We start from the raw sequence: 23,365 nt of genomic DNA on the forward strand, positions 1-23,365 counted from the left end.
AAAATGGTACATACCATGGCTGAGACTACAACAAATAAACAAGATCAGAAACAGTATTGCTTTCAAAGTCTTCTAAAATTATTTCAACATTATTACAGTTGCAGTTCAACTATCAGCACAAGTATAATATCTAAGTTTCTATAACTTAGAAAATTTCCAGTACAACACTCTGGAGGGGAAGAGTGGCAGGTCCATCAATAAGCAAGTAACACATTTCTGCTTTCACCTTCTAGTTCAAGAGGTTGACAGAGGCAGTGACTGAACCTTATTTCCACTCCACTAGTGACCCAAAATTTTCACTCAGGAATTCCTACACATCAACCAAAATATTGCAACAGGATAAAGAACATCATAAACCATTCTTAATGTGGAGTTGGAATACAAAATGATGGTTGTTTTTAACAATAAAAAATGGGAGCAAACCTAAAGGATGAGAGCAAACCTAAAATCTGCCTCATGCCATTCAAAAAAAAAAAAAAAAAACTTTACACTAGGTACTCTTTTTTAGTTTAGGATGGGTTTTCTCTTCCACTGTATTAATGTTTGTTTTCCAGTCTCTGAGTTCATATTTTCACTTGTTCTTTCTGATTTTAGTCTGACTCCTTTTCACAGTCATTTTCTTCATCTTTGATAACATCAGATTGCCCTAAAAAGCTCATTTTAAGCTCTTTATTCTCTGGCTTCTTTGCCTTTTTTCTTCTCGTTTCTCATTCAACTCTAAATTAACCCATTAACCATCAAAACTCTCATAATACCAACTCTTTTTATTGCATAGTGGCTTGATTCTCCTAGCTTTCCATCAATCATTCCTTCTTCATGCCACCATTTAATTTCTTTTAATATCTTTATCCAACGGAATTTTTTGCAAATTTCGTTCAACAACAGTATTCTTGATGTATAGATTATTTCATACCCACTTCTCCCTCCTTTCTTTTATTTACTACTAAAATACTGATTCCTGTCTCTCAGGTTCTCTGGCCTGGGAGTGTCTTTTGCCCCTCTTTCTACAATGTTCATCATTCTAGCTGAAGTTTTAAATTGAAGTTAAATTCTTCTGGTTTATCAACCTTTCACCTACTGAATAGGCTGGGAGAAATCGCAAAGCCAAATGGAACAAAAATTCCTTCACCTTCAATTTTCCTGACTGCCACCTTTCACCCCATTACTCCTGCTTTTCTCCACATTATACAGTCCTATTATAGTTGTACAATTGGTCTTTTCTATTTCATCTACTCTTTTCTTCTTTTCACCAGCAGGTCTGTTCACTTAAATTCACTTTAAAAATATTGTTTTTAAAAATAAAAAATAAAAATAATTTAAAATATATTTATTAATTTCAAGATACTTGTCTACAGTATATGCATTTACACAGCATTACTACAGAAGAATGCTCCTTCTAAATAAAATACCCCAGGCATTTATTCCTTTCAATATCCATTTCTTCAGTTTCTAACTCATAATGTTTCATGGCAACAAAATATCTGATAAAAGTTTCACCTAATGCTTCCTGAATGCATGAATCTTTCTCAAGTGCAACAAGAGCATCTTCTAGCTTCAAAGGGATGGATGAAGGTTTCAGATCAGAAACACTTTTTTCTTCTTGGGACATATCATCATACCTAAGTCCTCTTTTTATTCCATCTAGACCTGCAGCAACTGTAGCAGCGAGCACAAGGTAGGGGTTTGCTGTAGCAGAACTTAATTTATTCTCTATATGAGTACCTTTTCCAACATGACATTTGACATTAAAGGCACAGCTGTTATCATTATATGCCCATTTTGCATTTACAGTCTCCTTTGATTCTTTACTGTATTTGGAATAAGGCTTACGGCAGCTGGTGGTAGGAGCCATCAAACAGCTAATAGCTGCTGAGTGTGCCAAGAGACCAGATAGCCAATTTGTTCCAATATCTGTGAGCTCCTCAACTCCATAACCAGCAGAAAACAAATTCTTTTGGCCATTCACATCCCACAGGCTGTGTGAAAGAGCCCCTGAATTGTAGAATCCTGATTCTGAGAAAAAGCTAGCTACATAGTTATACTTCTTAGCCACCTCTTTAATGCCTGTTCTAAATGTGAAGGCACTGTCAGCAGCATCTATTCCAAATGCTGGATGAAAAGTGATCTCCATTTGTCCAGGCCCACTGGAAGAAGAAAAGCTTTCAATGTTGGCTCCAGTATAATACATTCCTTCAATGAGCTCCTGAATGAATGTCTGGTCATGGTTATTTAGTATCGTTGCTGCAGGAAAGGATATTGTCTTTGAATTTACAACCTCAGTAATGCCATAAATACAAAATTCATAAGTGAAGGCAGAGTGTAGAGAAAAGCCATTGTCCTGAAGCTGGCTCAGCTGCTTCTTGGCAATGTGCCTAGGTGAGGTCATTAGAGGGTTGCCCAGTACAGTGAAAGAATCACATATCACTCTAGCAGTCTGCTCAGTCCAGGGTAGAATTCGAAACGTTGATAAATCAGGGTTGAGGATTATGTCACAATTAAAATTTGTTGCATTTATGTAATCTATTTCATTATCCTCAGGATTCAGGGTCAGTTCAAGATAACTTCTGGGCATGGCAACACCATGAATTGCTTTTTCCTAAACACAGAGCAGAATGACAGATTACCAAATGAGAAAGAACCGAACAGTATTTCTATGTATGTTAAATTTACAAAACACAGACTCTTAGCAGGAATAAAAGAACACCTAAGACAGTTATCACTGAGGTGGTGGATAACAGCCAATTATGGTGTCAATGTGAAACCCAATGAAAACCCTGGCATCAGATACCCTGATGATTGCTTTTTAAATTCCCATCCATAACTGAAAAAAAAAAAAAAAATTGTTCAACACCTAATCTTCCATTGTCGTTGTACAATTATGGAATCATCAGTTATATGGAAACTTTGCAAGTCAAGCTTTTATTTATAATCACATTTTTAGGCTTTCACATTCTCAGAGCATTTACTTTACATAGATCCAAGTGACCATACAAGACTCATGGCAAAACAAATTCAGTCTGTCACTTCCCGTTAAATGTCATAACGCATACCTCACCATTTTTCAGTTGCAAAGTTAAGCCAAAAATGTATGGATCTGTCAAATAAGGGGAAAAAAGAGGGAGAGGAGAGGAGAGGAGAGGAGAGGAGAGGAGAGGAGAGGAGAGGAGAGGAGAGGAGAGGAGAGGAGAGGAGAGGAGAGGAGAGGAGAGGAGAGGAGAGGAGAGGAGAGGAGAGGAGAGGAGAGGAGAGGAGAGGAGAGGAGAGGAGAGGAGGGGAGAGGAGGGGAGGGGAGGGGAGGGGAGGGGAGGGGAGAGGAGGGGAGGGGAGGGGAGAGGAGGGGAGGGGAGGGGCCAACAATTATGCCAACACCTACTTAGTGAAACTTGGCTCATGTTTATGTCTTACATTTATTCATCTAAGAGAAAGGATTGCCATCTGAATGATCAGAAGACACAAAATGAACCTAAAAAGGGGGAAATCTTTTAGTTCTGTCTCTGGCTGATAAAACAAAATTTTGCTTATCCAGATGGAATATTTTTTAAACACTTCAAACTGCACATAACAGCTCCTCTTAAAATTAATAAATAAATGTCTGCCTTCTCTAGAACAGATGGAAATCCACTGGTGACAATTCTCACTAACACCCATAAACAAAACTGCCCACTTTGGTGAATACTGCTGCAAGGTATCTAAGCTGCCCATTCAACACTGAAGAAGTACTGAAGGTAAACGCCCTATATTACACCCACCTCTCTGTCCACCAAAACCTCCACCAAAAAATAAATAAATAAATAAATAAATAAATAATCACTATCTTCTGTGCATATACATACAGATATATGTGTGTATACACATACACATTTTTTCAGTGTCCAAAAATTTAATCTGTCACCCAAGGCCTCCATTTTTTGAGCTGGTAAGTAAGGTAAACACAGAGGCTGTCTTTTAACAAAATGAAATAGACATTTGCAAATTCACTTAAGTTAAGTTGCAGTTAACCTCTCAAAACAATTAAAATGACAGAGAGACAGTTTATTTTGATAAAATCTAAGTAACACCAATGAAATCAAATTGTATCTAGATGATACAGATGCAGTTTAGGAAAAACTAAAAGGAAAATAATGAAAATATTGCTCAGGCTTCAGAAGTAGCTTGAAACAAAAGTGTTCTATATCTTGTCTTGATGATTTTTTTTTTTTTTTGTGATCATGCTTAAAATATTTGTACTGATATGAGTGAAAGTATAATATAGCTATGCACATGAAGTATCACAGAAGCAATATACTGAAAAGGCTGACTAGTCAGGGATACAACTGCTTCTTAATTTGGTTCTTGTTCCCTGAATCATCATATGGCAAGTATTGCTATTAAATCATTATTTTCTCATCTGATTGACTCATAGCTAAAGGCATTTTCATTTCCTCATTTTCTTTCTGTTAGTGGTTACACTTTCTCTTTACAATTTACTGATATTCAGGAACCAAAATCTTTAATTGTGTTGAACTTGATAATTCTGAGGAAAGAGATTATTAGAAGCGCAAATAACTGAAATTATTAGATTTACTTATTTAGATTACCATTTTTGTGGAAAAGAGGGTAATCTAAATTATAGCGGGGGGGGAGGGGGAAAGTCTAGATCCTTTGGGAACATTAATAAGTAGAAGGAACAGATAATTTGTTCGAAGTTGAACTTTCTGCCTGCACTTCAAAAATAATATATATATATATAACATAAATTAAGGATGATGCCATGAAAATACATTATGATATACCTAAAAACCAAAATACTTACATGAAAAAAGCGAGAAGGAACATTCTTTGATCTTGACACACCGTGGAGGTCTATTGATTCAAATCTGACGAACTGTATGTTGTCTCTGGCCATCTGCTGCTTAATAAATTCAATATGAGAGAAGAGGTGAAGGAGAGTTGGATTTCTGAGGCTGTTTATATCAGGCTCTCTGCTGGATGCTATAAGTGAAGAGGAATGTTCACATCAAACAAAATAATGAATGCTGGAATACAGGTTGTTCTCCTAAAAAAGTGCAATAGTGGCAAACTGACAAAAAACAGTGTAAAAACAGAACTGAGAAAAAGATATGGATCACAAAACATTTTTGTAAGTAAACAGGCAATTTTTTCACCTGAGGATCCATATAGAATCCCTTGTTTTCTGGAGTGGTCTATAATTTGAATGAATTTTTATTGTGATAAGAAAACACAGAAGTATCATGTAGTAAATCCAGGAATTTCTTAGGGATACCTCAGCTGTTTTGTTGGGTGAATTTAGGAGCACAAATATCAGCTGGATATCTATTTCTCACTGAAACCTGATAGAATTCGGGTGCTGTATTTCTTTAATGCCTTCGAAAAGCATGTGGATACAGAAATGTAATAAAAAGGGCACTTATCTATTAAATCTTTCCCAATACCTTCTGAGGAAGCCTGCAGTCTTCTCCACAAGCAGCAGACATTTAAGAGAAGTTTATGCATTTACTGGAATAGAGTTGCCCTCTTTACTGTATTACAGCAGCTGTAGGACAGTATAAACTTCTTGATATAAAAGCAGTAACGTTTGAGTATAACTTTTATAATGGAGCAGAGACCTAGGCACTGTAACTTCTTTTCACAAACCTCTTCATCTGCCAGATGGCTTTCCTTTTAAGTATCTAAGTATTATTACTATCCAAGCTAAACTGAATAAAACATTAATTTCAATCTACTACAATAAACTTATTAAATCAAGGGCAAAATCTGATATTAAGAAAAAAAAAGTATAAAGTAAAAGGGTAAAACCAAGGAAAAAAAAATAATTGTAACATCCACTTCTTCTTATGACCTCTTTCCCTTTCATTTGCTTCAGTTGTGAGCTGCTTATTGAAATACCTTTTTTCTTCTGTCTTCTATAAACATCAGGGCACTATGTCCTTAAATAGATGTACATTGAATAAGGAAGTATTGTTTAAATTTTGTGTTACATTCTGTGTTACAATAGCAGCTAAAACACAACTAGTAAGCACAGAATATATGTAAACTATCCTTATCTTACTTATGTCATCCAAGTAATTGTTATTTGAATTCCAATTCAGTTGTCCTATAACTTTGTTTTACAGCATAAATGTTTACTGACTTTTAGCAAATTTGACCTCCTTACGGACCATCAATTAGCCATCTATTAACAGAAAATAAACTGTGGCTATTTATCAGATGGATAGAGTTCATAAACATTCTAAAAAGTGTAAGAAGCCTGAGGTTTTTCAATCTAAAAACAGTGCTCAAGCCTTTATTCTACAAGTGTTTAACTCATGTGTAAACATTAAAAAAGTAAAAAACAATTAACTGAAAAAGCAAAAATTGTCTTCTCCAGTTGGACTTGTTATGACTAATGATAAATTTTTCTAGATTTATCTAAAACTAAAATTAACATTGACCTAGTAGTAGTCTAAAACTAGCCTAAATACTAATTTGGACAACACAATAGTCAAAAGACAGATATTTATTTTATTTACAAGATTCTTGACACAAAATCTGTTAGAATCAATAGAAACACTCCCACAACTTTCACATACTTTTTAGAGGCACTTTGTCATTTATGATATCATTTGTATGTTGTCTTTCCCACTGAAATGATAAGCTTTTGTAAATTATATGATAGATAAAAATATTAATATCTGTCTTAAGACTTAATATCTCTGATTTTGAAAATATGAAAGGGGATTTTTTTTGCATAATATATAGAATGACTGATTAATAACAATACTTATATTTCTCCAGCACAAGTCCCAAAAATATATTTTGTTGGTAGCTGCTGTATAAATCACTGGCAAACTAAGTCCATGAAGCTAGTGATGACTAAAGTTTGGAAAGGTGTACTGAGGATCTGAGTACTTTGTCTTTTCCCAGTTCATATGGTCTTTAACTAGAGCAATAGCTACTGGACAGAAGGTAGCTAATAAATAAGTTTCTACCTGAATTTAATGCACAGTCTTACATTCTTATGAGGTAGGACTGTATCCATGAGTGTAATTGTTTCCCTAGCTCCCTGGGACTGTAGAAGTAACAACAAATTCATTCTCAATTCATAAACTCTACTTACAGAAACATGTATGTACATTTCACAGGGTGTTCAGATTTCGTTTCAGATTTTCATTTTAAAAAATATTTATAAATCCATACTGTATTTCTTTTATAAAACAAAATGATACATGTAGATCTTTAGATATTTATGTTTAATCAGTAGTACACAGGAAAGCATTCAATGTTTCTATGTTTCTGTCTGTATTTCCAATTCAAGTTACCACAGAGAAAAAATTAGTATGGCTTATGTTTATTTTGCAATTACTACAAACTAGCTACTAATCCACGTAAATTATCTACATATATATTTTTTTAATATGAATATACAAAACTATAAATATTATTTTACCCCCTAAATCTACAAACTCTACAAACTATAGTATTATGATTATTTCTAGCAGAAGAGTGATGTCATTCTTCAATCATTACTATTGAAATCATTCAGTTTCCTAAGAACAGCTGACTTCTGTCTAGGGCAAATTGTTAACATTTGCTTTATATTCTCAGAAAAGTACCATCACAGAAGGAAAGTCCGCATGTCCCAGATCAATCTGTCGTTACCTGCTTGTTCAAAGAAATTCTTTCCCATGGTCTCTTGTTAAATCACACAGCATCTAAAGCAAACAATTTCTCAGTTCTATAAGAGGTGACTGTGTCAAACTGATGAAATGAAAAGAACGTGTTACATGTTGCCAGGGGACTTAACAGTGACAGGAAAAGGCTGACCTAACAAATGTAGTAATATTGGGAACTCTTCTTTGAGAAATACAACCACCAAGGTATCATAAGGCAATAACAGCAGATACTAGGAGGTAGTCTCCAGATACAGATCATGCACTGGAGAATGGACCACATTTCCACTGGTCCCCTCAAGTCTCTTCTTCCAGCAGCACCAGCTGTGCTAGATACAACCCTGCTGCAGTCACATAGCTGCTCTGCTCCCTCTTCCTGTCCCATGAGAAGGGGTCTGGGTGCCCTTAGAAAGCTGTCATTGGGTGCTCTAAAGGTCTGTGTGATATTGACCCCCTTTATAAGTCTGGGGTAGATGATATTCACTGGCATTGTGTCCCACGGGATAAATACATTTACACCCTTCTAAATCCTATGAAAATACTTGTCAGTACTAACTTAAATATAGCCATTCATCTTTACATGACTCTGGTCTGTGTATTCAAGAGCAGACAGTGTACTTGGTTTGTACAGCATATTCTTACATTTGTCTTAAAACATTAACAGCCTCTTTCTCAAACCTCATATGACAGCCTTTCCAATGCTATACATCATTCTTACTGCTAGTATTTAAAATCTCTTTTGTATCCCCATCTGTTTTTTAACATGGTAAGTAGGAGTACTGAGTTATATTTAAATAGTAGTATTGATATGAATAGCAATCAGAAACATTTACACTTGAAAACATTAAGTAATTTAACTTTATTTTCAACTAATTATAGTTTCACCAAAAATGTTTACAATATTGATTTCTGCAGTCAAAAGGTGTTCCATAACTCTTATTTTTTTCTCCCCTACAAGACCTTTGACAGGGGAAGAAAGATGTAAGCATACCAAAAAATTATTAAAGTGTGGGAGAAAGTAAAAATATTTCCCTGATCTGTTTGATTTTCATATTGGAATGTTTTTCCATCTGTTTCTTTGTCTCATTTTATCTTGTTTTCCTTTTTAGTCTTAACTCTGAAAATGGCTTTTTAAACTAATGTGGTCACAGAGAAGTTCAGCTCTTTTTCATGAGTTTCATATCTAATTTAGAGGCCAGTTTCAACCATCCATAGATTATTCTTTCCAAACTGTATGACAGTACATGACATGGCTTCTCAGAGGAGCTACATTATTGAGAATTAAAATACAAAATATTATTTTATTTACCAATTGATGGAAGATAAAATAAAAGACTCATTTTTTCTATCTTCCAGGGTGTTTTATAAAATGGCTGTTCTGTATTGAATGAGAAAATGATCACAGTTTTATATAAGTTAGAGACGATTCCACCTAGACAAGAGAATTTGAAAATATAATATGTAGAAATGTCTGAAAATAATAATGTGAGTAATACCTAATCGATAATCTTAAATATGATGGATCTAGAGTGCCATGCCTTTCTTCAAACTCAAATAGAAAAATTGGATTTAAGAGAGGAATCATTAAGCCAAGTTCCATGAAGTGAGTTATACAGTATTGCAAACTAGATAGCCCCTTCTGATTTAAAAATATTTGAACTAATGAGGAAAAAAAAAAGTCTTAAAAAAAAAACGAGTGCAAGAACCACATTAGCCAAAAGTAAAATTATTTAGGGAAAAGAAGGTTTTGCACAATAGTCAAGGTAGAGACTAAATTCTTCTTGAATACATTATAGAAGGAGAGGTGGCAAGCAAAGAAATCAAGCAGAGAATCTATTTCACTTACAATAGGTCTAAACTAATTGTTTTGGCAATTGTTACTATCACTGTTATTAGAGAGAAACTAAGCATTTCTAAAGGACAGGAAGAATTACTGTCTGACTATAACTCTTTTTCTCACAGAGCTACAGGATGACTAGCTTACTGCAGGCACCAGAGACAGGTGAGAAGAATTTCACCCAAAAGGGTACATAATAGAGCAGAAAGATAGGATGGAAATGCTATCTGAGCATTTTTGTTTTGTATAGATCAAGAAAAAAAATGGAAAATCATACAGAGTCACACAGCAGGAAGAGATTTTCAGCTATCGGTATGGAAGATAAAGAACTTAGGAGTTTTGGTTTGCTTTAAAGAAAAATATCTGCTCTTACAGCTTGTGAGGCAAAAAAAAAAAATTGTAGCAAGTTATATACAGCTCAGCTCTAAGGAGAAAATGAAAGAAAAAGAAAATATGATGGTTTGTTTGACAGAAAATAGGGGCAATCGAGAAGGTTTAGGAAGAAGCTACGCTTAAGCCAAGTTATATTCAAGTTGAGTTCAAAATGTTGAAAAAGCAACATCAGAAAAAAAAAATGAATGGCAGATAGGGTATAAGGAAGGAACATGATGAAATAGCATAGCATTGTTTTTTTCTCTTTGGGAGAGCTGTGAGAACAGAACAGATTATATAAAATATAAAGCAGAGAAGACCAACAAGTCAAAAACACTGTCTTCCCCACAGTAATCCCCAAGGTCATGCAGGAATGACTGCAAGAGGTACTGAACATGATCAGCCCAGAACAGGATTTTACAAACATCTCCAGTCTCCACTTACAGCTCCTAAAGTGTCTTCATTTCTACTTCCTGATCACTGAGCAAAATCAGTGGGAACAGACATGCCTCTTCCAGGTGAGCACAGGGGATGGTGAACTCTGGCAGCAAGGAGTTCAGACTTTGTTAAAAACATGTGGACAAACATTGTTTTCTGTGGAGCAAAAAGTCTATGCTATTTGCATTGTATGAAAGTCTTCTTTTCATACTTCTGCCTGTAAATACCAGTTATCATCCCTTCTAACTGCCTTTTTACCAACAGTGAGAGCTTTGAACATGTTAAGAATGGCATCGTGAGATTACTCGTTGTAATGGAAAAGTGCTCATAGAATCGATTAGCTCCCCTCTTAAGAAATATAAGAAATATAGCCTGTTAGCAGCTATTTAACATATGGGTCCCTTCCAACTCAGGATATTCTATGATTCTATGACATGTTTTTCCTTAAAAGGAGAATTTACCAAAGGACCTAATAGTAACTTGAATATTTGGGGTCAACACGCGAATAACTTCTCATGTTGGAGTTTTTTTTCTGTGCACCTAACATTTCAACAGTCACTAGGTAACTTGTGATGCCTACAGCTATAGTTAAGACATATTTTCATTTTTCAGAAATTTCCTCCACCCTCCTGCAGTTCCTGATCCAATGCTGGTCACATTTACATGTCCTTACTTGACATATGCACGAGATCAGCCCTTTTGAGAGGACTCATTCCTGGAGCTGTGCATATTTTAGCTCTTCCTCTTTTTTTTTTTTTTTTTTTTTTTTCTCAGCTACAGACCAGGATGTACAAAAGGGCATTTGAAGCCCCCTTGATAGCCCGATTACAGTGTGTTGCCCACCTACAGCTACATGGAGATGCTGCTGTCTCTTAAGATCCAGAGGAGAGTTTTGTCCTAAGCCTGTGCAGTGGCACCAGGTTGTTCAGGTCCCTCTGTCATATACTGGGTGGCCCAGATGGCTGCTGAAGCCACCTGCACTCCCCGACTCTGGCAATTAATTTCCTTCTGTGACAAAGAGAACCCCACCCATGTTGTGAATCATGATCCTTGGGAACTCCAGATTTCTCATGTAAAATTTTCTTCGGTCTCCTCTCTGGTTACCACAGTATAAACATTCCAGTTTAGCAGTATGTAAAGCAATGTGGGATATGTTTTGAGTTCAGTGAGGTTAATATACATTTATATTATATACTACATATATAATACGTGCATTCCTGTGTGTATATCTACATGCTATAAAGTGTTGTGTAATGCTATACACATGAAACTTCATCTGCATTTTTACTGTTTGGAAGACTCTCTCTTGGTCTCCCAAGATCACAGGCAGTGAACAGCTTACGAAGCATCTGATTATTAATGACTACACGCTAATTTGCAGAAGTGCCCATAATTATCATATATGGATACTTATGCAAATAAAATTCATAAATTCATATTAATGCAGTCAGTAGAGTTGACTAATTAGCTGTGTTAGCTTCTATCTTTCCATGGTGATGACTTAAATTCAAAGAGCTTTAGTTTCAGCTCCAGTTTCACTGACAGTGTCTAAACAGTATTTTTCATATTGGCCAAATACTTTGGGTGTCATTTATTTTTTTTATTATTATTATTATCCTGCATTGTTAGTTAATAATAATAATAATAATAATAATAATAATAATAATATATTATTGCCCTCAAACACTTCTTTTCACAAAAGAGCTGGCAAGCAATATAAAGTATTCAGAAGATGAATAGAAATCCCATGCAACTTCCAAACAGAATTTTGGAACAAATGTATGGACTTTTTTTTTTGAGAGATGTTAACCAGGTAACTAGCATGGCTGTATTTCAATCCTCTGCATTACAATAAGTCCCAGCTATGTTTTAGCCCTCCTATTGCTTCCAGCTAGTGATTGTCCCATAACTGAAAGGACAGGTGTGTAGTTTTAGAACAGTAAGGTATACTCCAGACATCCAAATATCTGTAAGTGCTCAACATAACAACTAAAGAATTACACTGGGCACTATTTATCTAATAATTATTTATTATAGTCATATAATTTCAACGCTGTCCTACTTTATATTCTATATTAAACAAAGACACAAAGAGAACAATCTGTAAATCCAATGTTTGGAAATTTGCTGAATATGAGTAGTATTTGAGATAGACACAGTATAGATGTACAGTATACATGTCTAGATCCAAGACCTTTGTTCAATCACTTTGGTAACTAGAATGTTCAAGATAATATTTTAGTCATAAAAATAAAATATTTAGGATTTTTTCTTATAAATCTTAATTAGCAATGAAATATTGTTTATGCAAAGACTCATTAAAGACTGCAGAATTTTATCTAAAGCTTTCTTCCCTTCATTTGAGCTACCAAGTATATTCAATGAAGATTAATTTCAAAGCACACACATTTCTATGTAAGTAGAAACTATTTCTACACAAAGAATGTGTTGTGTTTTTTTTTCATTTATTAATGGAACTATAAAAGTATACACGGCACCCTGTCATTTGTTTGGTCAAAGACAAACAGAATCCAAACCTTACGAGACTTGTTTTGTTTTAGATATGACAAAACAGGATTCCCTCACCTCCCTTCATAGTTAGTTTTCAACTAGAGTTCTCTCACAGTCTTTGTTACTGTCAGTGACACAGATAAAAATTAACACCAGGTTCATTTAGGCATTTCAGAGTTAGGAAAATAATCTAAACTAAACATGTAGAATTCTTCCCCATTGAGGGGAATGAGAAGCCAATTTCCCAAGACCAATTTCTCATTAACCATTCTGCCTTTGAAGAGAGGATGACTGTCTTTGTCTTTCTCTACTGACAAAGAAATGAGCTTGACTAGATAGACACTTTAGTGGCAATATTGTGGTTAAAATCTCTCTGTGGAGTCTACAGTTAATCTAATCTATTCCTTATACTTTTTTAATGGTGTTATGACAAAGAATAGTTTTTTATATTTTTTAAAACTTATTTTCTGGTTTTGCAGAAAACAATAGTAATCTAAATTTGGCAATGAATTTTGCTAGCCTTTCAGCAGGGAAAGATAAAAAATAAAAATAAAAAGCAATATTGTAAGGGAACAACATCCATTGTAGGCTAAGAAATAATCCTCTAACTTGTTTATTCTAATAGACAAAAATAGAGAGTGGTTTGAGCACAAAATATCTTTTCAGACCTTTATATTTCTCATATAGTGCACTGAATTAGCTCTGATGATCATAGAGTCATAGAATGGTTTGGGTTGGAAGGGACCTCAAAGATCACCTAGTTCCAGGCCCCCTGCCATGGGTAGGGACACCTCCCACTAAGTACAACTATTCATGGATATCTTATTTAAATTTGTTCAAACTGGCTAACACAATGTCTACTGAAAAATCCTCCTGTGGCCAACAAAATTTGGTATATTCAAACTGTCTGTTTTCAGGGCACATACAACCGTGTTTCTACCATCTGAAAGCAGACTTTTCAAAGAGCAGAATAACTTAATATTGTTATACAAATTTAATTGCGACTATTACATTTTATTATATAATCAATGATGGACAATTTTTTTTTATTAATGAAGAGTTAAGATTCATATTTATTGTATCAGTCAGATAAGTCAGAGGACATCATATCTGCCCTGAGAAGCTGATGATGTTATCTGATCCTGATACTCCTGGAAGTTTATTAACCTGATATCTCTTCAACTGGCAAATTGTTGTTTGCGTCCTTCCTGGAGCAGACACAAAGCAACTAACTGCTCAAGCCCATTACATTATTATAGTTAATAGTAACTTTCAGCTTGCTGATCCAGCTAGCCCAGAAGTTTAGTTTTTACGGTTTCAAAGAAACCACTACCTATTAGTAGCAATTAATTGGCTCTATAAACACTTCCAAAATGGACTTATTGAACAGCATGAAGATAAGTGGAAGTTCTCTGCCTCATTTGCTTTTCTTCCCCTATAGTTTATATTAGATGTTTTGCATTCCAGTCCTCTCACAGGACTAATAATTGCAAACATCATCCCTACATGGGAGCAATTTCCACTGCTGGATATGTTAACAAAAAGGAAATTTTAAGAAGCCCAAATGCCTTCAGAGTTTTTCAGTGTCTAGCAGACCTTTGGGAAATGTTGCCTGCACTTAGTTTAAATGAGGAAATATTTCAGTTTTAATGAACATGACATGACCACTTGTGCATGGCAGTTTTTGGCAGGCAGCTTGGCATCATAAATGCCTTACTTTCTAAAAAACTCAACATAGATGTAGGGTAGAACTTCTGATCCACCCCAATGATACAGAAACTACGGGTGTCAATTTTCTCATTAGTTCTGACTGAATTTTGCAACTTCACAGAACCCCACAAAATAACAGAAGCATTTTCTTTAACGGCACAGCAGGTGATGGCTAAATATCCTTACCGGTGTGGCTTGCAGAAGAGCCGAACTCAATCTCCAGAGCAGTGCTTTCTGCACTCGTAGAAGTTGCTGGTTGTCTCAGAATAGGTTGATCCACCTCACCGCCTGCTGGCTGTTGCTGATCAGACCCAGCAGAGCTGAGGACCAGAAGAGATTTGCTCTGCTGTCCCACTCCCTCCTTGTGGAAACTATGGTACTTTTGATTCTCTTTTCCAAAATGGAGACTAAACATCTCAAAGGATCTGCCCTGTTTGTCAGCTATTTTCTCCCCAGGCTTCAGGTTTTGCTGAGAAAAAGTGCCACCTGACCTGCCACTGCAATTGGGCCCATAGTCAGGCAGAGGACCTTCACTTAGAAGTTTTTTCAGCTCTTCCAGACTTTGTTCAGAAATGCCAGGTGTGAAGGACTCTGCAGTACTTCTTCCTTGTGTGGTTGCAGTACTCTCCAGGAAGCCTGTCTTTGTCATATGAAACTTGCTGTCTTCATCTATCCTACCCTGTTCTTCTTGTATACAGTCCATCTTTTCACTGTCCTCTTCCTTGTACACTGTGTCTGCACACCCAGCTTTTTCTGTGTTGCTGGCAGCTTGTGCACCCATAGGCAACTTTGTTTTGCCTGGTGTATCTATCTTCTTACACATTTTTTCTATTACTTTTTTCCCAGTGCCGGAATTTTCTGGGATTTCATGTGTTTCCCCCGACATGTCTTCTTTCACGCTGCTGACAAAATGGGAACTGCCACTATCCCCTCTGTCTTTTTGCACTGGAGGAAAATTAGTCAGGTTTTGAAGAGATTGATGTGATGGTGGTTCTGAACAACCAGTGATTCCTTGAAGATGATGAGGATCTGGGATTTTCGAGGTATGAGACAACTCCGTCTTCTCATTTTCTAACAGAGGAACATGCTTTGTTGTACCTTTGACTCCTTTTTTCTTTCTGAAACTACATATATTGTTGCCATCAACTTCATCATTGGCACTTCCAGATGTGTTCTGTAACCAGCAATAAAATATACAACTAAATAATATGCATGAATGAAACAGAACATAGGAATGGTCTACTAGCACCAGCTTCATTTACCTTGTGGCATTTCCATCACTTCTTCGTCATGGAGGTCTCTGTGGATACTTACTACCTTCAAATTATGCTATTTGGATAAAATTTTCTTACTGAAAATTGAGTGAGAAGGTCTTAGGTTTTAAAACAAAACTGGTCAAAGTACCTTCATAATTTAATTTTTAGGCAGACTTAATAAATGAAAATATAAGACCCTGTACACTGTGTGACATCATTTGTCCAAAAAATGTGGCTTTTAAATGTGAAAAAGTGTATTTTAATCATTACATTTATACATGTTCTTGTTCATATCAAAAACATTTGTATTTATAAAAGAAATAAATTGCCTTAAAACACAAAACGCTGCCAATCATTTGGGATTGTATGGGAAGTGAAACCTAAAAATAATCTGGCTTTAACTGAATTTCAAGGATCTAGTTTGGCCAAATAACTAAACTCCAAGGGCAGCTGTCAAATGAACAAACCTCTATTTGTATATATATTGAGGAAAGAACCAGAGGATGATGTTTTCCTTTGTATTTGGCATTGATATGATTTACATTGTAGTGTTGGGAGCAGATTTTTAAATTGATATAAAAAATATGGAGATGGTGCAAAGAGAAGCAACAAAAATTAATCTGTTAGCATTATCCCAGAGAATATCAAGAAGTGTCTGAATCACCTCTCCTAAGTAAACTGATAGGACCATGTGTGGTCCTATTACTGTGGGTAATTACCCCATCACTGTGCGTAATTAATTATTTTACAAACTATCAAGGTAGGGATCAAATTCTCCATTTCATGATGTCCCAATGAAGACTCTGTAATACTGTTTAACCAAAATATATATCACTCCATAGCTGATCACAAACTGTTATATTACTCACGAAATCCTGCTCAAGCATTTATGGATGACTAAGCAACTTAGCCAAGAGTTCTTGGTTTGCTTGGGTCGGACTGGAATTAACACCTGTAAAATCACTGGGAAACTGAGAGATACCATCTTTATTACCGTTCTTCACCTTTTCCACAAAGACTAGACTCTGTCCAATTTCTGAATTTCCAGAAGAAATAGGGATCTGCACAGAAGCAAAGTGAATGCCAGTCTGGATAAGGCAAAAGAGCTTCCTGCTGGCAGACAAAAGCATTTAGAAGAAAAGGCAGTAGTGTATGAAACATACATGGAAGGAAACAGTCACATGGCTTCCACTAAGATAATTAATAGTTCCCTTTTTCTGTATTATTCCTCCTATTTTCTCATTATGTTCACTCATTACACTGTTTTCCATTAATGCCCCAGTCAAAAAGGCATAAGACTTTTTTTTCCTGAAACAGAGCTCAAGGGAATATTTCCTTCCTCTCTCCCCCTTGCTCTGAATCTCTGTGATGCACTTAACTACAGCTTCTCTTGGAGCTCACTGGGACACTCATGCTAGCCCAGAAAGCAGATGACTGCCAGCTCTCTAAGAAGGACATGACATTCTCTGTGTGTAACTCCCTTGCACATATCACAACCGTGACTTGGTTGGCTCTTTGAATTGACATGATTACTGTCTCATTGACAACAGAAATCTTTGCTTACCTCAATTTTAGCACTCAGTTTCTAATGATTCCATTTTGTCATCAAAAAGCTTTGGTTTATTCTCATGAAATGATTCTGGGTGTACTCTGATACCTCTACACATTCACCCATGTAGAATAGGCCTAATTCCTACAGCTCTGTATCATAACAGAATAAAAATGTAATGAAGTTTCCTTCATTTACATTCAGTAATGTTCCTGAATAACAAAGCAGACAAGAACTGCTTATAATGGAGCATTTTAACATCCTCATTAGTAATACAGCTTAAGTGAAGCTAGGGAACTACTGATTGCCAAATGGAGAAACCTAAATCATTTTGAAATGAAATAGGCATCAAATTAAATTTCTAGATATATAAAATGTTTTTTTCTGAAAGGAGAGAAGAGTTTCATCTATGAAAACTATAATCATTAAAGGATTGCATTTTTAATGAATTTATGAAAAATATTTACTTAAACATCCTTTGCGGCAAAGGCTGCCATCATTAAAATATTCAGATTTCCTCTTTATGAAGTCTTCATATTTCCTTTGTCTTCTTCAATAGCTTGAAATCAGTAACATAACATAACAATATCTGCATTTCTGCCCTATAATGCATTTCTGTATTCTGTGCTTAAAGATAACTACTGAAAATTCTAATGTTAGATTCAATTCTTGTCAGTTGTCCCTATTGTAGATCTTTGAAAATATGTTGAACATAACTAAATATGAACACGTCCCTTTGTATAATACTTAGATATTGAAGTCAGACAAAGAGTAGTTCATGTAACAAATGTAAAACATCAGAAATCTACCTGTTCGTGTAGTTAACCATGCTAAATGATTTCCTGAACACAAGGTTCACATTATAATCTTTACCAAAACAAATTCCTTCTGAACAGAGAAGAGAAGGATAAGGACTGACCACTTGTATATCCATTAATGGAAACATTTCTTCATAATAAAATTCTAATGGCCAATGTGGCTATAGTACTCTGCAAATAATTTATTTTCTCAACAGAAGTTGAGGCTACGGTACTGCATTTTTATTGTAGGATATTTATCATAGAAAAAGGTATTGTGCCCATTGCTCTTAAATAAGAACACTGACCTTTTTTGCATTTAAAGAAAACGAAATCTTACATTTACACAGAGAACAATCTATGCATTACTTAGGACCCTCAGCACAGGGCACTCTGTGATTTTGTCTCTGTGTAAGAATGATTCTTCTAAATAAACTGAGATATGTATGGATTTTCATTTTAAAGTAATTTAATGTCATTTTCTGAAGCGGACTAATGCTGAAGTTTTTGCAAGGTACAATTATAGCATCCTTTCATATTAAAAATAGTCATATGCATGAGTTATTATACAGCCTTACTATCTAGTAGTTTATGTGTGTGTCTACCACCAGAAAGAGTCTAGTGCTTGGACACAGAGGCAGAAGAACCCAGGAAATAGGACCTAAGAATTTTCTCATTAATTTATTATTTCTAGAAAGATTCATTTACAAAATACAGAATCAAGTCAAGTATCAGCTTGAAAGACTTAGCTGGATAGTGATCATGACATAATTTCATTGAACCATGTGTCCTGCTATGCAGAAAGGAAAAAAAAATATTCATGGCACTAATATGGCAAAAGTTCTAATTATTTTTTATGTCATTACTGAAATTACTGAATGTTCCTACATTTTTGTTACCGTGTGGCAACAATTAACAGGAGCTACTATAGCTACGTGAAAGTTCTTTCAGCCAACATTTGTTTCAGAATCATTCATGGGGTTGTTTTTTTTGTCTGTTTGTTTGTTTCTTATTTTCAAATATTTACTGACACACTAAGTCAAAGATCTTGAAAGTTTTGAAGTTTTCTTCTCTTTCTTAACTCATAAATACTCAGGTGGTGATTGCCAGAAAGGTTATTTCCAAAATGTAAACACTGTATGCAATACTATGCAATAAATCTAAAGTTTAAGTTTTCTAAAAGATGTATCTGATGTTAAATGTCATTGACAGGTATCGGTACTCTGCCAAGTCTTGACTTCTTGGGACTTCTTGCCCCAGTGCTGTAACTCATGCTGGTACACTGATCCCCTTTGCACAGGGGATTTGGCCCTGGAAAGCTTTCAGTAGAGGTGGACCACTGTGAGTCCTACAATAGGCAGGAAGACTAGGGGTGAAATAGACTGAATGTCTTGTTATTAAATAATTTCAATTCACACAAATAAAAGCTTTGCATGTCTTCACTAGACACCTAGTGTATCATGTCATGTGCACAAGAGTCTGGATGTTTGTGACTATCAACAGAACAAAGTTCTCAAACTACAAACAGTGCTTCAGGGCTACACTTATGTATTACAGCACTGTATTAGGGTGCTATACAAAATATAGCACTATATGAAGTATAGCACTAATACCGTTGTATTAGGGTGCTATACAAGAGAATATCCTGCTGTTCAGCTCTCACATGACAATGGCAGGTAAAAGGTGTAGAGAATAGAAGACAGTATTAGCAAGCAAATATTTCAGCCCTGTGCAGATGAAATTGCTTGCTCTACTTAACCCAATTACATGCCACTGCTGGCATGTCATCAGGCTCCTACAGCTGAAAGACATTTTATATCTTGTGGCAACACAAAAGCCATACATCTAAAGCAATTTATCTCAATCAGTTTGTGTTCACTTCTCAGCTTTGTTCAAGCTCTGAAGTGGAACATTAACTATATCATGAAATACAGCACTGCCAAATGGCAGTTCATCTGTAAACCTGCCAATCCACAAGCCAAGAACATTTGGAAATGTAAAGTGTTGCCTTTGGGAGGAATAATAAGCACAGGAATATCTGGTGTGTGGAACAGGTGAAAATCCAAGACAGTTCTTGAACCTTTGCCTTAAAAGGCTTTTATAGATGACTCAAAATATATCTGCAATGTACTATGAGAAAAATTCAGAGGTTGCAGAGGGAACCTTCTATTTTTTCTTACCTTTTGTTTCCTTCCTGACCTTAGGAAAGAACTCAAACATTATTGGGATTTATAAACCTCTCTAAAAAAAATCTACTGACAGAGAGAGACAGAGAAATGAGAAAATAAATAAATAAATAAAATAAATAACAAAAAACTCATACTATAGCACATGAAAGGAAAAAAAAAGGGAGAAAAGAAATATGGTTTAAAAGATTCCCTGAGTAACTGCAGATGAATAGCTGCACTAGGATTTATATCACAGAAGAAAGTGAAAGAGAGTACAGTGAAACTCCAGCAGCAGCTTTTATATATATAATCAACAAGATAACCCAATGTTTCTGCTACTGGCTATCCAAAAACGTAATGCAGCCACTCAGCAAACAGCACTGGTGTATCAATCACATTCTTGTTTTCTCTACTCTTTCAGATTATTAACCAATTGTAGCCATTATTTAGTTAGGAGGTCAGGGAGTCAGGAGGTCAAATTGTGATGATCTTCCTCTGTTATCACTAAAGATTTTTCAAGAATGGAAGACTCATTGTGCATAGAACATCAAGACATGAAAATCTGGTATTAAAATTCAAAAATATGTAAGGTGTGTTTGGCTGAATGTTTTATTTATTTAAAGTTAAATAGCTTCACATGGGTTTGAATTTGTTTTTCTATCATAAAAGTCAGTGATGATAAATTTAAATTAAATGTTTCCAGTCTAATTTCCAGTCTAAAAAAATCTTAAAATATTGTTCAAATGATGTTGACAACTGGCCTTATTCACATTGTTTGAGCATTTTTCCAGACTTCAAAAGTAAACCAATTTTTGTATTGCACTTTATCTTTCAATTGTTATGGAACAGTAAATGCTGAAGAACTTTCTCTGACCCACTCTGGCTGTTACCAGGTTACCCTTTGCAGCTTCCTCTGTTTGGTACAGTCAAGTTAATTAATGTTTTCATGTGGCAACAAAGCTCAAAAACTAAAATTCAAGTCTTAACAAGAGGTGCTCCTTAAGACATTATATAACAGTGTACGTAAATCTAGTACATCCATGTCCAAGTTTTTTTCTCTGTCTCTTCCCCTGACAGATGGAAAGGGTTACCCAGCTGCTTGCTCCAGAAACCAGGCAGCAAAGGAGCAGAGGATGATGGAATAATTATCTACTGCTGGGAATTAATGCAGCTTCACTAGAGTCACTGGAGCTACTCAGATTTATACCAGGAGGGAAGTTGGTCCACGGAGGAGAATGCCACAGAAGACAGCACAGACATTTCCAGGGAGTTGCTCCAGGAACAGAGAAGGATTTTGTTTTTTTGCCTGCAGTGCTAAAACAATGTATGCTACTGTCAGTAGACACTGGTGGTTTGTAAGCTAGAGACATGAAGATTACAGCACATTGTCAAGTTATTGCTGTAACTAATTTCTCTCTCAGTGACCTTGTTTTATAAAGTGGTTCTCAGAGAGTGATTTACTGCTACAAAAACCTCCCTGTGAAGGACCTGCAAGTGGCATAAATATTAGGTACATGTGATTGTTATGCAGTTAGAGAAGCTGTGAAGCACAATCTTGCCATAGGTCATGGGAAGATGTGTGGTAATGTTAGGAGCAGAAGCAAAGTCTCCTTTCTTTTTTTGAAACTTTTAAATATACTCAGGATTATTAATGTCCTTCATGGGAAAATGAATAGAAGAGTTTAGCTCACTTATTTTCACATCTGACATCTGCCTTCATCTGCTACTCCCATCCAAAGCCTTCATGCTACATATCCAATTAGTAGATTAGCTCTCAAGGTCATTGATTCACTGCTTCAAGGTTGCAGAGTCCTTATGGTAAAGTTATTTGCAAATATTTTCCCTTGGACTGTGCCACCTGCAACATGTAAGAAAATTCCCTAAAGCAAGATGGAGTCTCAAAATTAAGAAACTGATCCTGCTTTCAAAATGACTTTGGACCAGAAAAGTACATTGGTGGTGTCATCTGCAACTTGCAGTAGTGTAAATGAGATGTAAGAGCAGGATCCATTTAACACATGACTGATCCTCTCTCTGGAAGACATTTGCAAGGAAATGGACTTAATGATCTACAGGATTTTTATGTCTAATTTCTATGACTCATTTCATATTCAAAGATGGTCTGGGAGGCAGCTAGTGACTCAGAGAAGGTATATCTCTGGCATAGTATTCGTTTGTTCACCTTGATAAAAAATTTTAGTAGCCTCAGGAAGTCTGCCTTCACCTTTACTTCCAAGCTACCTTATATCGTTCTTGGTATTTTTAATTAAACATTTTAATTTCATGTTTTTCACAATGAGATCTCTTGGACCCTACCCAAGATAACAGTGGTTGTTGTTTTTTGTTTGTTTTTAATTTTGTTGAAAATATTTATTACAACTTCAGGGTCAGAATCAGCTTTAAAATGCACTTATGTAGAAACTAAGCAGCTCCAACTCCACTCAGCTCATTAGAACAAATTAAGAGCATCACTTTCAGGTCAGACATTTATCTTAGTGGTTTCATTTACATTAATGGTGTCAATCTACTTTTCCACAAATATTAATGGGTCAGATTTTAGACCTCTATTTCTGATACTTTTGCTAAAGTTATAAATGAAAGATATAGGAAATTAAAATGTGTTAGACTTGCTTTCTAAGGTAAATGGTTGTTTGAGCTTAAACCAGAAGTCTTTCTTTGACCTGCATCTGGCTCAGAATTAGACCATGCACAACACACATGCATGAAGACATACACATACACCACAATTAAGTATTTGCTCACTTAAAATCTTGAAGCAGATATAAAATGTATTTTATATCATATTATCTGCTCAGATATCATTCACAGTCAGTCCCTTACCTCCTGAGTAAGATCTTTCTTCTCGTTCATGTCCACTTCATTCTAGTTCAAGTCACCATTAGAAATAGCTTGGTAAAATTCTAATAGAAGTACATCCCGTATTTATAGGTATGGACAAAACAAAGGTTAGTTAAAACAGAATTGCTGTAAAGTTCTTTTCCCAGAAGGCTATGCAGGTAATGAACCATACAGAGCAACCCTAATGTGTCATGGCCAAGAGCACCACTTTCTGGAACA

The 23,365-nt window shown here is 35.5% G+C and overlaps 1 protein-coding gene across 1 annotated transcript; it reads right to left on the reverse strand.

Annotated features, from left to right (window-relative positions):
* Positions 1–1,396: 1,396 nt before the first annotated feature.
* LGSN (lengsin, lens protein with glutamine synthetase domain) lies at positions 1,397–23,158 on the reverse strand. The gene is made up of 4 exons (XM_040550809.1): positions 23,129–23,158; positions 14,704–15,691; positions 4,793–4,971; positions 1,397–2,596 (listed from the first exon to the last, which is right to left on the reverse strand). The coding sequence occupies exons 1-4, from the start codon at positions 23,156–23,158 to the stop codon at positions 1,397–1,399; spliced, it is 2,397 nt and encodes a 798-aa protein (XP_040406743.1).
* Between the last annotated feature and the right edge of the window lie 207 nt (positions 23,159–23,365).

The sequence above is a fragment of the Cygnus olor genome, chromosome 3 (genome assembly GCF_009769625.2).
Source record: "Cygnus olor isolate bCygOlo1 chromosome 3, bCygOlo1.pri.v2, whole genome shotgun sequence".
Classification (NCBI taxonomy): Eukaryota; Metazoa; Chordata; class Aves; order Anseriformes; family Anatidae; genus Cygnus; species Cygnus olor.

What these genes read in the sequence shown, in the direction of transcription:
- LGSN (XM_040550809.1), bottom strand. Translation starts at nt 23,158, where the DNA reads ATGAACGAGAAGAAAGATCTTACTCAGGAG. An exon ending in CTCTTCTGCAAGCCACACCG is followed by an intron (nt 4,972 to 14,703) that starts GTAAGGATATTT and finishes CTTCACTTATAG; the next exon opens with CATCCAGCAGAGAGCCTGAT. An exon ending in TTCCTTCTCGCTTTTTTCAT is followed by an intron (nt 2,597 to 4,792) that starts GTAAGTATTTTG and finishes CTCTGTGTTTAG; the next exon opens with GAAAAAGCAATTCATGGTGT.